Raw genomic sequence first — 15030 nt, forward strand, 5'->3', positions numbered from 1 at the left:
CCCTAAGGTACCAGGTAAAAGTGATGACTCAAATATTTATTTGGAATAAAGAATAAATGAATAGTAAAGACCACATGCAAAGAGTTAAATGAAAAAATACACAGTTATAGGGCTTCCCTGGTGGCACAGTGGTTAAAAATCTGCCTGCCAACGCAGGGGACACGGGTTCAAGCCCTGGTCCAGGAAGATCCCACATGCCGTGAAGCAACTAAGCCCATGCGCTACAACCACTGAGCCTGCGCTCTAGAGGCCATGAGCCACAACTACTGAACCCACATGCCACAACTACTGAAGCCCGCGTGCCTAGAGCCCGTGCTCTGCAACAAGAGAAGCCACTGCAATGAGAAGCCTGCACACCTCAACAAAGAGTGGCCCCCACTCGCTGCAACTAGAGAAAGCCCACACACAGCAACAAAGACCCAACACAGCCAAAAATAAATAAATAAATAAATTATTTAATTTAAAAAAATACACAGTTAAAAAAAAACGAAAACAAAACCCAAGCTAGAATGTCTCTTTCTTGGGTTAAAACATGTTAGACACCAGATTACAATTCTGGGGACTGAATTTGAGGAAAACAAAAAAAGAAAGAGAGAGCTTTTCCCATCTTTTGACTCAACCACTAGAAGACTGTTTATTCTTTGCATAAGCTATCAAGGCTTCTTCTATAAACAAAAAAGGCAAAGCTTCAGGGGACTTAACCATGTCCCAGAAACCATCTTCTGCCAGGGTAAGGAGGTACATTCATATTGGAGAAAATCCAGCACTCATCTCTGAGAATTTTCATAGTAACACAGAAGTGATATTATAGAAATGCAAAAAATTTAATGTTAAAGTAAAACCTGCATAGAAAGACAAAAAAGATACTGAACAAGGTTTTCAAAATAAACTTGCCTTTGAGATTATAAAACCACTGGTGAGAGACGACTTTTAAAATTCCAAACTTGTACAATAATCTGGGAAGAGCAATTATGAGGTTTCGTGGGGGTAGGACCATTGGTTTCTGAAAATGTGGAGGTAGCTCAAGGCAGAGGGAAAAGTAGGTATACTTTCTCCTTCTCTCGTAGACATAAGAAGTCCAATTTCTGTGGCAGGTCTTACAAAAAGCCATCATACTATGTTCATCACTGTGTAAGTGTGCAGCATAAAAAGAATAAATTTCCTATCTTGACTACTAATGGATGGTTGTTTCCATAGATACCTGATTTTAGCAACCAATTAGACAAAAAGGAGTATTCCCCAAAGTCTACATGTATTACAACTCTGAAACTGTAAACCTTCAGCTACTTAAGTCTCGTCTTGTCAGGGCAAGAAGAGACTTGAACCATTCTTTCTTGCAAGCCCACATTTGACACTTCCAGAAAAACTCAGGCCCAAAGACTTCAATAGGCATATTTCTTTCTTCCCCTGACACCCCTAAGTCCCACTTTACTAAAGATGTGTAATGTCTTTAATAGAAATTACTGAATCAAATCAGCTTATTAAATGATCACTCTGTTTAACATTTATCCTTCAAGGTAACCCTGAGTAAGAACTACCAGTGGTCATATGAGAATCATAAAATACTAAAGAACTAGTTCCAGGCTAACAATTATGCTAAACCAAACATAACTTCATCACACTCAAGGACAGCAAAGTACTTGGGAGCCCTGCAGGGCACCCAGGGTCCTGACTCCAAGTCTCAGTCATCACTGTGTTAAAGGCTGCAGACCCCTTGGTGAGTGGAGAGTTCTGGGTGACGTAACACTGGTGAGCCAGACTCGACTGTGAAGGCCATGGCTACTGGACCACTCCCAAGGAAAACACTCTCATTTTAGAAAGTCAAATGGCCATTTACTTTAGTGACATTAGTGAGACCATGTAAAGACTACCTGATTCCTTGGGAAGGAAATTTCACTCCCAGCTAACAAGATGGTTTTTTAAAAAAATATATTTAACACTGTTTCTTTCACTTGGATGAGTCTGAACTCCACCAGTGTGACTGCGGCAGGGCAGGCATGTTGGTCCCTCCTCACAACATGACGACTGCTCTGTGTCTGAGAGCCATCAGGTAGCAGAGACTAGCCAGGGGAAGGGCAGGAAGTGAACAGCGCAGAGCTTTCCAGCCCATTTGTGCATCAGGACCCTAACCCTAAGTCATTAGACTCTGCACTCAGGGGAGTGGAACGACCCAGGCTCTGCACACCTTGTTCATCAGGCAAGAGTAGAGTGTGTGTCCAAACTCTCCTCCATGACCGGTGAGCTGGGCAGAAGGCAGGCCCAGCCAGTCGGTCCCTCGGGCCAGGGCAGGAAGTGAGAGTCTCTCTTACCCTGGTGCGTGGGGCCGCAGGGCTAACACCAAAAATTCATCCGAAGGAGCATGTCGAGGTCGAGGCAGAAGACTTGTCCCAGCAGGTTCTGAGCAACAGGTGCTCCAGGCAAGGACTGACAGCCAAGGCACACGGACCACGAGGGGTGAAGAAGCAGCAGTGTGGGAGCAAGACCCAGGGAGGAGAGTGGGAGTGGGAAACAGACTTTGGAGTCAGACACACCTGTGCTCAAATACCAGCCCCGTCACTAACTAGCTGTGTGAACCTGGGCAGGCATTTAACCTTGCCAAGCTCGCTTCCATCACCTAAAATATCAGGATAATAGGATGTTTCTGCCATGGGTGTCAGGAGGCTTAAATGATATAAAGCATTTAGCACAGCGTTCGGTAAACAGCACACACTAAATGTTAACTTCTATTATTAGATCAACACCAGCATCATTACTACCGTTTAAAGCAGCTGCTAAAACAGATTCCCAACAAACAGTAGAAAAGGACACTTATGATCTGTGAATCAGAAAGTGAGCGCCAGTAATTCCAGGGGTAATGATGGGGGTTTTTCAGGACCCCAGGGTGTTTCCCAGGGTCTTGCCTGGGTCCATTTAAAGGACCAAGATGCGGGAGGAGCTGTGTCCATCCATGGGCCTGGCCCAGGTGAGACGTCATCCTACCCACCCTGCCAACAGCTTTGTTTCCAACACTGTCTTCTGAAAGCAGGACAGACCAACTCAGGAGGAAGCCACCCACTTTCAGCCCAAATGGCTTTTTGGTGTCACTTTAAAGAGTTGAATAAAGATGTCAACTGCACTGAAATGACAGTGAAAAGTGACAGATTCAGTACATCTCCAAAGGGTTTATTTGCATCTTCCTGGAACCTCATTTCTCTGCTGCCATCTGCAGCACAAGGTAACGCAGGAGTATCGTGAGTGGCTAGGAGACAGCCCCTGGTTGTCCCTGGCAACCCAGCCTCAGGGAAAGTGCTGGGTGGTGAACATGTGGGAGCCCAGATGATGCTATTAGCTGTTCTGGCTTGAATACGTCAGTATGATCAATGCATAAATGGCACAAGAAAAAAACACCCTTCTTAGCCTCTGCAGCTATCTCAAGGCAGAGTCTCGTTTCTCTCAGGGAGGAGGTTTGGCTGACAAACAGGTTCTCTGCTGAGAATTGCTGAGAACAATGTGCAAGTCTCTCTCCACCCTTTTGTTTCTCAAAGTCAGTTCTGTCAGAAAGCCAACTTGGACTGAATTCATGAAAGCACAAGCCAGCTGGCCCTTGAAATTCCTGTGGCCACTCCTCCAAGTAGCCCCATTGTCTCTCAACTTCTATTCTTCCTCCTTTTATTTGGCCACTTGTATATTTCTACCCTACTTTCTCAGAGGGACTTCTTAAAAGTCCTCAGAGGGTAGGAATCAGGTTTCTTTCTACCCAGTACTCAGCTAAAATGCTTTTGTGAAATGTGGAGGCAAGGTCTGAAGTCAGTCACCCGGGACTTAAATCTCAGCTTAGCTATTTACTAGCTGTGCTTCCAGATACATCACAAATTCTTTGATACTCCTCCACTCAAGACATGGAACTTAATCACCACCCCCTCCCTTGAGTGTGGGGTAGACTTGCTGACTCGCACCCAGCAAATAAAATACAGCAGATGTGATGGGACATCACTTTGAGAGAAGGTTATTTAAAGACTACAGCTTCTGTCATGGGCATGCTCTCTCATTCTTTTGCTGTAGAATCACTCACTCTGGGGAAGCCAGCTGCCATGTCATGAGGACACCCAACCAGCTTATGGAGAGGCCCGTGGGGTGGGGAACTGATACATACAAGCAACCACAAGAGTAAGCTTAGAATCAGATCCTCCCCAAACAAGCCTGGAGGTGACTGCAGTCCCAACCAGCAGCTCGACTACAACCTCACAAGAGGCCCTGGGCCAGGATGACCCAGCTAAGCCTCTCCAGGATCCCTGCCCACAGAAACTAAGATAACAAACGTTTGCTGTGGTAAGCCATCAAGGTTAGGGTAATCTGAAATGCAGAAACTGATAACTAATACACAGCGAGTAGGTGACGTAACCTGAGATCCAATTTCCCCATGTATAAAAGGGGGATAATGACAATTTTGAAAATCCTATTAGATAATAAATGTAAATCACTCAGCTCAGCGCTTGGCACGTGCTCAGCAATTAGACCTGCTACTATCATCTTTGTGGGGTTAGTACCATGTCATGGTCAAAAGCAAAGACTTTGAGTTGGCCAGACCTACAAAGAACTCTTACAACTCAATAATTAGAAAATAATTTTTTAAATGGGGAAAGATTTGAACAAAGACTTCACCAAAGAAGACAAACAAATGGCAAATAAGCACATGAAAAGATGCTCAACATCATTAATCATTAGAGATATGTACATTAAAACCACAGTGAGATACGACCACATACCTACTAGAATGGCCAAATTTTTTAAAAATAGATAATACAAGGAGTGGTGAGACAGTGGAGTAACAAGAACTCTCATACATTGCCGATGGGAAAGCACAATGGCACAGTCATCTTGAAAAACAGTTTAGCAATTTCTTAAAAAGTTAAACTTACAGTTACCATTCAGCCCAACAATCCTACTCCCAAGAGAATTTAAAGTATTTACCCAAGAGAAATTAAAATACATGTCCACACAAAAATCTGTAAGTGAATATCCAAAGCAGCTTTATTTGTAACAGCCAAAAACTGAACATCCAAATGTCCATCAGCCAGTAAATGGATAAACAAATTACAGTACATCCATACAATGGAATATTCCTTAGCAATATAAAGGAATTAACTCTTAATACATGCAACAACATAGATGAATCTCAAAAACATGATGCTAAGAGAAATAAGGCAAGCTCAAAAGGCTACATATGGCATAATTACAATACCTTTATGACATTCTAGAAAAGAGAAGACTGGACTGTAAAGACAGAAATTAGATCAGTAGCTGTCAGGAGCTGGGGGTGGGAGAAGGCGCTTGACTACAAAGCAGCACAAGGGAACTTTTTGGAGTGATTAAAATATTCTATATTTTGATGAGGATGGTGGATATATGACTGCGTGCATTTGTCAAAATTCATCAAACTGCATCCCTTTTTAAAAAGAGCAAATTTTACTGTGAATAAATTATTGTACCTCAATAAATAGGAATTTTTTAAAATATGGGATGTTGATAATGAGGAAAGCTGCGCATGTACAGGGGCAGAAGGTATATGGGGAATCTCTGTACCTTCCCCTCAATTTTTAAAAAAATATTCATTTATTTACTTATTTACTTGGCTGCACCGGGTCTTAGTTGCAGCCCACGGGATCTTTGTTGCTGCATGCAGGATCTTCATTGTGGCACAGGAGATCTTTAGTTGCAGCATTCAGGCTCTTAGTTGCAGCATGTGGGACCTAGTTCCCTGACCAGGGATTGAACCCAGGCCCCCTGCTGCACTGGGAGTGTAGAGTCTTAACCACTGGACCACCAGGGAAGTCCCCCCCCTCAATTTTGCTATGAACCTAAAACTGCTCTAAAAATATAAAGTCCTAACTTAAAAAAAAAGAAGTAAATGTATTAGAAATGCATCTCAATGAGATGAATGAGATATTATAGAGCTTTAATTAAAGAATATTTTGATGCAAAAGAAAAAGAAAAGAAAGATGAAGGGAAGGAAGGAAGGAAGGGAGGGAGGGAGGAAGGAAGGAAAAATAGGGGGAGGGAAGGGAAAAGAAAGAAAAGAGAAAAGAAAAGGAAGAGAAAGAAAAGAATCTTTTTTAATCTGCCACCCAAACGTGAAAACCTGTCCCTGAAGGCAGTTTGGTACAAGACTTTGGAGTGGAACAGACCTTGTTCAAACCCAAGCTCTGCACTTACTAGCTGTGTCACTGGGCAAGTTACTTAACCTCTCTGATTAAACTCTGTAAAGTAGGGATATGACTAGCACTGACCTATTATTATCATGATTTAATGAGATAAGGCACAGTCCATAATCCTCAAAGTGACAGCTCTCTTCAGCACACCCCACTCCTCAGACCCACAGTGGAGATCTTGTTAATTCAAGTGCCCACACAATGGTGACAGGAGTAGAGTTTGAGAAGCAGAGTGGACAATATAACCTTAAATCATTTAAGTATTAAAGCTGGGGGAACAATGAGGCAAAGAGCAGCAACGCCTTTTTTAAAATTCCTTAACAGATTCAAAGGAAATCATGGTTCCAGTCGCCTGCAGAAGGCCATGTGCTCAGAAACCTAAACATTTTCATTTGGAAAATAAATGGTTCCTAAGGAGTAGAGGCGACAGGAGGACAACTTTGGCCTCCTGAAACACGGGGTGGACTCTTCTCAATTATAGACTCAGTATCTGGGAAGGGACACAAGGTATGTTGCAGAGGTGGGGAATGGGGAGGGGGAGGGTTGTCTCAAGCATGCTTAGTCCAGGCTCAGACACAAGCTTGGCTTTGATTTTCAAAAGTGTCTTTTCATGGGTGTATGTGGTAAAAGCCAGACATGGAGTCTAGAAAAGGAGAGGCCACTGGGTAGGGTCACCACACAAAGAAAATGGGCCAGCTCTGCACCATTTCCTTAGCTCCAGAATACACTCCCCAGGAAAAGACGTCATTAACCTGATATTAGATAGGATGAGAACCTCAGTTTTCAAAGAGAAAAGTCACAGACAAGCAATAAGGCCAGCTGAAAACCCGGGATATAAAAAAACCGCCTTCACACAAAACAACAGTGCACTTAGAATCAATATTCTCCAGACACAAAGCTGGTAGAAATTTAGATCATAATGAAGGTGATATTCAAGTCCATGGGAGAGAGAGATTATTTAATAAGATAACTTTGAGGCAACAGCCTCATGATCTGCAATACAAATAAACCTGAATTCCTACCCTCACTCTTTACACCAAAACAAATTCTAAGTGTATCAAAGATTCAAACGTAAAACAGAAATCATAAAAGTACCTGAAGAAAACACAGAGTATTTTTTTTTTAAATCTCAGAGCAGGGAAAACATTTCTAAGCAAAACCTAAGCTATAAAGCAGAAGATAGATTAATTTGACTACTTATTATTTTTCGGGATTCAAAATGTTACAAACAAGTTTAGAGACAAACTACAAACTAATAAAAAAATATGTAAAACACATACAAGTGCCTAAACTCTTTAAAAAGAGCATGTAAAAACCATTAATAAAAAAAATACAGTCTAACAGAAAAATGGGCAAAGAACATGAATAGGGAATTTCCACACCCCCCAAATATACAAATGCCAATAATCCTTTGAAACCAAGTTAATCTTACTCACAATTAAAGAAATGCAAACCAAAACAAGATGCCATCTTTTAAAGGATATTTGACACATATATGTTTAGATATTTTTAAAAATGGAAATTATTGCAAGGCCCATCAATAGATGACAGTTACATAAATAATAGCACATAAATATAATTAAATGCCATGCACCTATTACAATTTAAATGCTGTTTTTACCCATAGTGATAACATTGAATGCAGTCTGTAGCATCTGGTTGAGTAGGAGAGAAAGATTTCAATCTGTATAGCAAGAGTCCATTTATCTAAAAGTGTACAGTTTGACCTATTTGTGAATAAGTGCACAGAGATATGTCTGGAAGAAAATTCATCAAAATGATAGCAGTGACTGTCCCTGGGTGGAGGGATTTCAGGTGATTTTTACTTTATTTTGAAATCCTTTTAATAATCTACAATGAACATACATTTCTATAATAAAGAAAGCTAAGTTATTTTCATTTTGAAAAATATGAAGTAGTTTTGATGCAATGTTCCAACAAAACAAAATGCATCAACATGCAATAAGGCAAATGGTCCCAAGGCTGAGACCCATGCCCTGTGGCTGCCCCTCCTAGCTGGCACTGTGCAACAGGAGGCAGACAGGTAGGTAAAAATCAGGTTTACAAAGGTGGAGCAGGTACAGGATGGTAAGAGTTCAAGAACAGGTTTGGAAAGGGAGAAAGACTCAATTCAAAACCTGGTTCCAGGGGGCTTCCCTGGTAGCACAGTGGGTAAGAATCTGCCTGCCAATGTAGGGGACAGGGGTTCGAGCCCTGGTCTGGGAAGATCCCACATGTCATGGAGCAACTAAGCTCATGTGCCACAACTACTGAAGCACGTGCACCTAGAGCCCGTGCTCTGCAACAAGAGAAGCCACCGCAATGAGAGCCCATGCACCACAACAAAGAGTAGCCCACGCTCACCGCAACTAGAGAAAGCCAACGCGCAGCAATGAAGACCCAACATAGCCAAAAATAAATAAAATAAATAAATTTATTAAAACAAAACCAAAAAAACTCTGGTTCCACCACATTAGCTGTGTTGACTTTGGGCAAGTCAGTTAATCTCTCTGACCCTCAGTTTCCTCCTTCCTGAACTAGGATAACTGCCTCTACTTTCTATGTGATATCTTCAGCTCACTGCTTGGCACACAGTAAGTACTCAATAAATGTCAGCTGCTTATATTATTATCTGGGACATCTGTAACCTTTGTTCACATTGCAACCACTATGTTCTCCATGATCTGGGGTCACAGGCCAGAGTGGAGAGAAGCAAACCTTGGAAAATCCAAATACCTGGTCTTGGACAACATGCTGCTCTAGCCCCGTGAAACCCTTCCTGGAAGCAGCAGGCAAGGAGTAAGGCAGCCAACCGCAAAGAGGAAGAGAAGGACAAGGCAAGGACCTAGGTAATCCCTGGGCGCTGCCTACTTGTAGTGGATGAGCCAATACGACTCATTCCTCTCCTCTACCCTTCCTCCTGGGTTGGCTGGGACCTCCCCCTAGACTTCATGTTAGGATACTGGAAAGACGACTCGAATGCCAAGGTAGAAAGGCCTTTAGAGACCAGCTAGTGCAGCATCCTTCATTCTACAGGTGAGGAACCTGAGGACCATGGAGGGGAGGGGACTTGCAGGGAACCAGAGAGCCAGTACCCAGCACAGACCTTCCATCATGGTGTCCCCTCCTACGCTCATCCTTCCCTCCTCCTGGCTGCCCCCTCACACGCTCTCATTTCCCCCATGTCTTTCCCCCACTTCCTTACCTGTAGGACTCCTTAAGGGCCACTTTCTCCTCTAGCAGCCCTAATTGTCCTTTATGGCTCTGTGGTGAGGGGAGAAACCAGACTAGGACTGTTCTGACTCAAAGAATGGCCTAGAAAGAGGACTGCTGTGGCCATCACTACGTCAAGACCCACCCAGCTACTCCTCTGCTTCCAAAAGAAACAGAGCCCAAACCATGGTGTAAAACAGGAAGGGAAGAAGAAAGAGACCTGAGTTATTCACAGACCTCCCTGGTGACAGTGAAGGTTACCTTGAAACCCGTAGGAAAGGAAGACCCCGGAAGAGAGAGGTACCAGCAGATTCACGAGGAACCAGCACACTCCATCTCCTAAGTGGTAAATACAACCGAGATGCAGGGCAGCCATGGGTGAGGACAGGCTTGGAGACAGGAGTACAAGGCCATTTTCCCAGATCACAGTTCCAACTCTTGGCAGTGACTGGGCTGGGGCTTACCTTGGGTAGGCTAACTGGAGTCCTGGGCTTGGTCCTTGGGTTTTTAATCAAGAGCCTCTGATCCAGAGGGAGCAGATGATATTTCATGGCCTCGATGAGGAAGTCCTTACAGGTGTTGTTATTCTTTATCAAAGCTTCTTCTTCAACTGTCTAGAGGTAATAACCCATAGGTGATCCTGGTGCAGAACCTGGCCCCATTTCCCAAGCCATCTCCCTGGGCTGAGGCATTCCTGTACTCTCACACTCATTTGTTCCCACACAGCACCATCTCAGACCCTAAGATAAAGGTCCACAGAGTTACAGCTTAGTGCCCACCTCCTGCATCTCAAGAGCACAATGGAGTAAGTGATTAAGCTCTGGCATCAAGCAGACAGGGATACAAATCCCAGTTCTACCACTTAACTTCTCTGATCCTCATTTTCCTCACCTGTAAGATGTAAGGTGGGCATATTAAAGTCCCCCACAACCTCACAGGTTGTGTTTGTTTGTTTGTTTATAGGCTTAACAAGATTATACAAAACAAAGACAACTGATTGTCCCTAAAGCTTCTTTCCACAAGCCTTCTGGTTGGAACGTATTATAATGTTTAAGGCAAATGGCCCGATATTTGAGAGAAGGAGAGGGAGGGAAAGAGGAAAATGGTGGGATGCATCGGCCAACCCTTGGAGGCACTGGGTATAACAAGGTGATATTCAAGAAGAATAATTTGGGCTTCCCTGGTGGCGCAGTGGTTGAGAGTCCGCCTGCCGATGCAGGGGACACGGGTTTGTGCCCCGGTCCAGGAGGATCCCACGTGCCGTGGAGCGGCTGGGCCCGTGAGCCATGGCCGCTGAGCCTGCGCATCCGGAGCCTGTGCTCCGCAACAGGATAGGCCACAACAGTGAGAGGCGTGCATACCGCAAAAAAAAAAAAAAAAAAAAAAAAAGAATTCATATTCATTATCTTACAGTGCAAGCCTCAGGGAGAACTGTCCAGTGAGGCACTCTCCAACAGAGTAGTGGTATCAGAGCAGAAAGAACGTCCTGCACAAAAGTCCTACCAACTGACCTCCACTTGGACCCCATCTAAGCTGGGGCTGTGGCTTCTTCATGCCTTATTCTAGAGCCAAGGGCTTAAGCACGTGCTCAGCAAGTGTGGGCCTAAATATTTCACAAGCAAAGTTAACGGTGAACCATGCTGGTACCCTGACTCTCAAATCTCCACCCTTGGGCACAGGTCAGATTGCTACGTGGCATATCTGTAAGGGGTAGTGTGGTCTTCGGAGGCTACTTCATGCCTTCTTTGCTGGAATGTTTGGGAGCTGTTGGCAAGGTCAATTCCATTCAGCAGCTAACAGTGATTGAATGTCTCCTGGTTGGGCAGCTCAGTACTGGACCCCGGGGAGAAAATGATGCGCAGGACAAGGGTTCAGACCCAGAGGCCCTCAGGTCCAGTCAGAGAATGAGAAGGGCCTCCCCACCTCAATTATCTCAGCCCTCAAGCTGTCATGCACAGGCCTGGCTGAGCCGCTCCCGGGTCCCCCACCTATAACTAGAAATGGGAATGTAGCCAGGGCCATCACCTGCTGGGCAGTGTTGGAGATGGCAGGAAAAGAAGGATCAGTGAGAGCGCCTCTGTTATCTCTGGACACCTCCTTCCCCAGAGACACTCCGTTTCCTTGGAAGGTTTTTTTTCACTCCTACTGAGGGACTGAGGCAGGTAGGGACAAATCATAAACATTGGGGGTCAGTTAAAAATTAAAAAGGGTGGGAGAGGATCTCTTTAAAAGCTTGGGAAAAAGGAAAAATGCATGAATAGCTACTTCTCCCAAAGAACTCATTCCGCTTGAATGAAAAGCTCCCTGAGAGAGTTAGTACTTCATGGGTACAGAGTTGCAATTTGGGATGATGAAAAAGTTTTAGAAATGGGTATGGTGATGGTTGTACAGCACAGTGAATGCCATTAATGCCACTGAACTGTACACTTTAAAAGGTTCCAGTGATGAAGTTTATATTGTACATATTTTATCACAAAGACAAATTTTTAAATAAGATATGGCATGTTATACACTTGGCACAATATTTGAAAATATTTAATAAAAGCCTAATAAATGTTAGCTATTAAAAGAAATCAGCAACAACAACAACAAAACAACTGCCCCAGAAGTCAGGGTTGGTGCAGGTGTGCCCAGAGCTTTCCTTTCTCTCCTCCTTCTCCTCTACCATCAACCATACCCAGTGGTTAGACTAGTTTGACGTTTCAAGGTCAATGAGTGGGGTTTTTTTAAAAACATATTTATTGGAGAAAATGAGTGTTAATGAAACATCTCCTTCCAGAGGTGTTCTGAAAATAAAGCCCCTTTAGCTTCCTCCCGAACCCAAGTCCACAAGCCACCCTTCCTCCTTGTGAAAGTGAGACTGTGCTGGAGGCCAGGTGGAGGCCAGGTGTCCACCTTCACCGGTGGTCAGGCCCCACTCAGGATAGTGGGAGGTTTGGCTCTGACACGGGGAGCTCAGGTGGGTTCGGTGCCTCTGCTGAGGGGGCCTCTCCTACAACGAAGGATGTGCGGCCACCAGGTGGCAGTGGTGCCATCCAAAGTGTAAAATGCAGGGCACGTATGAAGGCTTGAGAATATACGCCCCAGTCCCTGAGAAGAGGTCTAAGGTTCAGAGATTCAGAGAACATTCCACTGACTCCTGAGGCCTGTGATCAACAGCATCACAAGCTGAGGACTTTATAAGTGCTGGTAAGGATACTCTCTCCCGCTACTACCAACGGTAGCAGTGGTCGTGAAGACAATAGAGATATCACTGAACACAGGGTTGTAGGCTTTACATGGTTTATCTCATTCTATCCCCAAACGACCCTATAAGGGCAGGGGCTATTTTCACCAGATGAGAAGACAGAGGCTTAGCAAGGTTGAGGATTCGTCCAGTGTCTTACGGTCAAGAAGTGACAGAGCTCGGCTGCTGGGCTGCTGAACCTCCTCTTATCCTGGCTTCTCATCTGCCATTCCTCCCAGAGACTTCTTGAGGATGGCTGAGGGCTGGCCTACCGCCTTGGCACTTGTTATTTATCTATTTAAGTTTTATCCTCTGCCTGCTTGGAAAAAACATCTAATGCCACTGACACTACAAAGTTAAGTCATGTAACATAGAAACAGAAGAGAAAGTATTAAAGGTGGCACCTGCTTAGGGAAGGTGGGTGGTCTAGAGCCAGACAGACTTGGATTTGAATCCTAACCCTGACACCTATTAGCTGGTGACTCCAGATGAATCCCAACCTCCATAAGCCTCAAAGCGCACATTTGTAAAAAGGGGATTTTAACCTCTGCTCACAGGGTTGTTACAAGGATTAAATGAGAAAATATGTGGCGCCATGTTTTAGAGGAAGCAGATGCAGTATGCATTCCAGGCACTTGTGAAGAGCTGGTTTTTACAGTCCTGAATTGGGCCCCAAGTTGTCTAACACGAGGGCAAAAAGGGAACATAGAAACATGATGGAAATAACCCTTCTTGCTTCAGTCCTGTACAACAAAAGCAACTAATAACTTCTGTCGAACATGTGTTATCCCCAGCTGCATGCTAACACCTGAACTGCATCCTTACAACTCCTTTGGTCCTCACAACAACCCTGCTAGGCTCTAGTATAATTTCCCTTCTAGAGAAAAAGAAACTGAGGCTTAAAGCTAAGACGTAGAAGAGGAGGAACTAAACCTAAGTGTCTCATTCTCAAACCTATGCTCTTAAACCTTACACTACCATGCCTCACACTGAGCCCAGTGGGTTGGTGCCCTCACTCCACAGAAAAGACCCATGAAACTCACCACTCCGTACAACCGGGGTTGCCCACTGCTACTCCGAGGAGGCCGGGGTGAGCAGGGAAGCGCTTGGATTCTCCACACAGCACTCACCTGGACAAGGTAATCCCTCGGTAAGAGAGGGAGACGGACGTGTTCCATCAGCTTTGCCATGTGCTCTAAACGGGTTTCTTTCTCGTAATTGATCCATGAAATCACTGCTTCAAATACCTGTAAGGAAAATCAACATAGGTAACTTTTGCAAAGAGACAATAAGTTTAAACAGCTTTCAAACAACTTCCTCAACCTGCAAAAAGAAAGAAAAGTTGCAAGTCATCCACAAAGGTGTTTAAGCTAATTTAAACACCTTTAAATTTAATACTTAAAATAAAACAAAAATACTATGCTAAGAAAAACCTGCTACCCCAAACACAGAATCATCAAGGTTCATTGCAAAACAAAAATCAATTCCAATAGTTACCTCAGGGTAGAAATACAGAGCAGTAACTCTGAACCAAACGTTACAAAGACTGTCCAAGAGGACCAGAAGCCCTGGGGGCAATGTCATCATCCCCATCACACACCCCCGTCTCTTCATCTATCTCCCAGGTTCATTTAATGCAGAATAAAAACAATAAAGACATCCTCTGCAAAAGCTGGCTGTAATGGTGAATGTGACACTGAATAACAGAAAATGGCAAAAATTTCTCCTTGGGTCAGACCTCTCCTTTGAGGAGAGATTTCATTTCTATACAAATCAAAATGGGGCTAGGAACCAAAAAGGGGAATCTGTGGTTTGGATGTTTGCCTTACTCAAGGTTAAGTTCAAATTCAAACTGCACTACCATATACACAGAGAAACATAAACTGCAATGTTGGTAAGACAGCGGGGAAACCACCACTGTTAATGGAAACTTAACTAACGCAGCTTAAGAAGGGAAGGAAGAATTTGGCAATATCAATCAAAAATTCAAATGTGCATATCTTTGACCTAGAAATATCACTTCTAGAACTCTAGTCAACAAAAACATTCACAAAAGTGGTGCAAGAATATGTGTTCCAAGATGTTTGCTGCAGCGTTTTTGTAACAGGATAAAAAAGGAAACAATCCAGAATCACTAGTGGAGAAATTATTAAACTAGTATTGATACCATGGGATATTTTCAGCTATTAAAAAACAATAATAACGGGCTCCCCTGGTGGCGCAGTGGTTGCAGGTCTGCCTGCCGATGTAGGGGACGTGGGTTCGTGCCCCGGTCCGGGAAGATCCCACACGCCGCGGAGCGGCTGGGCCCGTGAGCCATGGCCGCTGAGCCTGCGCATCCGGAGTCTGTGCTCCGCAACGGGAGAGGCCACAACAGTGAGAGGCCCGCGTACCGCAAAAAAA

The 15030-nt window shown here is 44.1% G+C and overlaps 1 protein-coding gene across 12 annotated transcripts in view; it reads right to left on the bottom strand.

Annotated features, from left to right (window-relative positions):
• KLHL3 (kelch like family member 3) overlaps window positions 1-15030 on the bottom strand; it is a 124854-nt gene that overhangs the window by 20663 nt on the left and 89161 nt on the right. For all 12 annotated transcript variants that reach the window (XM_067031681.1, XM_067031686.1, XM_067031684.1 and 9 more), the window contains 2 exons: window positions 13758-13874; window positions 9866-10015 (listed from right to left, as the gene is read on the bottom strand). In XM_067031681.1, coding sequence (XP_066887782.1) covers window positions 9866-10015; window positions 13758-13874 — 267 coding nt within the window. The remainder of the gene's footprint in view (window positions 1-9865; window positions 10016-13757; window positions 13875-15030) is intronic.

Source organism: Kogia breviceps, chromosome 4, assembly GCF_026419965.1.
Source record: "Kogia breviceps isolate mKogBre1 chromosome 4, mKogBre1 haplotype 1, whole genome shotgun sequence".
Taxonomy (NCBI): Eukaryota; Metazoa; Chordata; class Mammalia; order Artiodactyla; family Physeteridae; genus Kogia; species Kogia breviceps.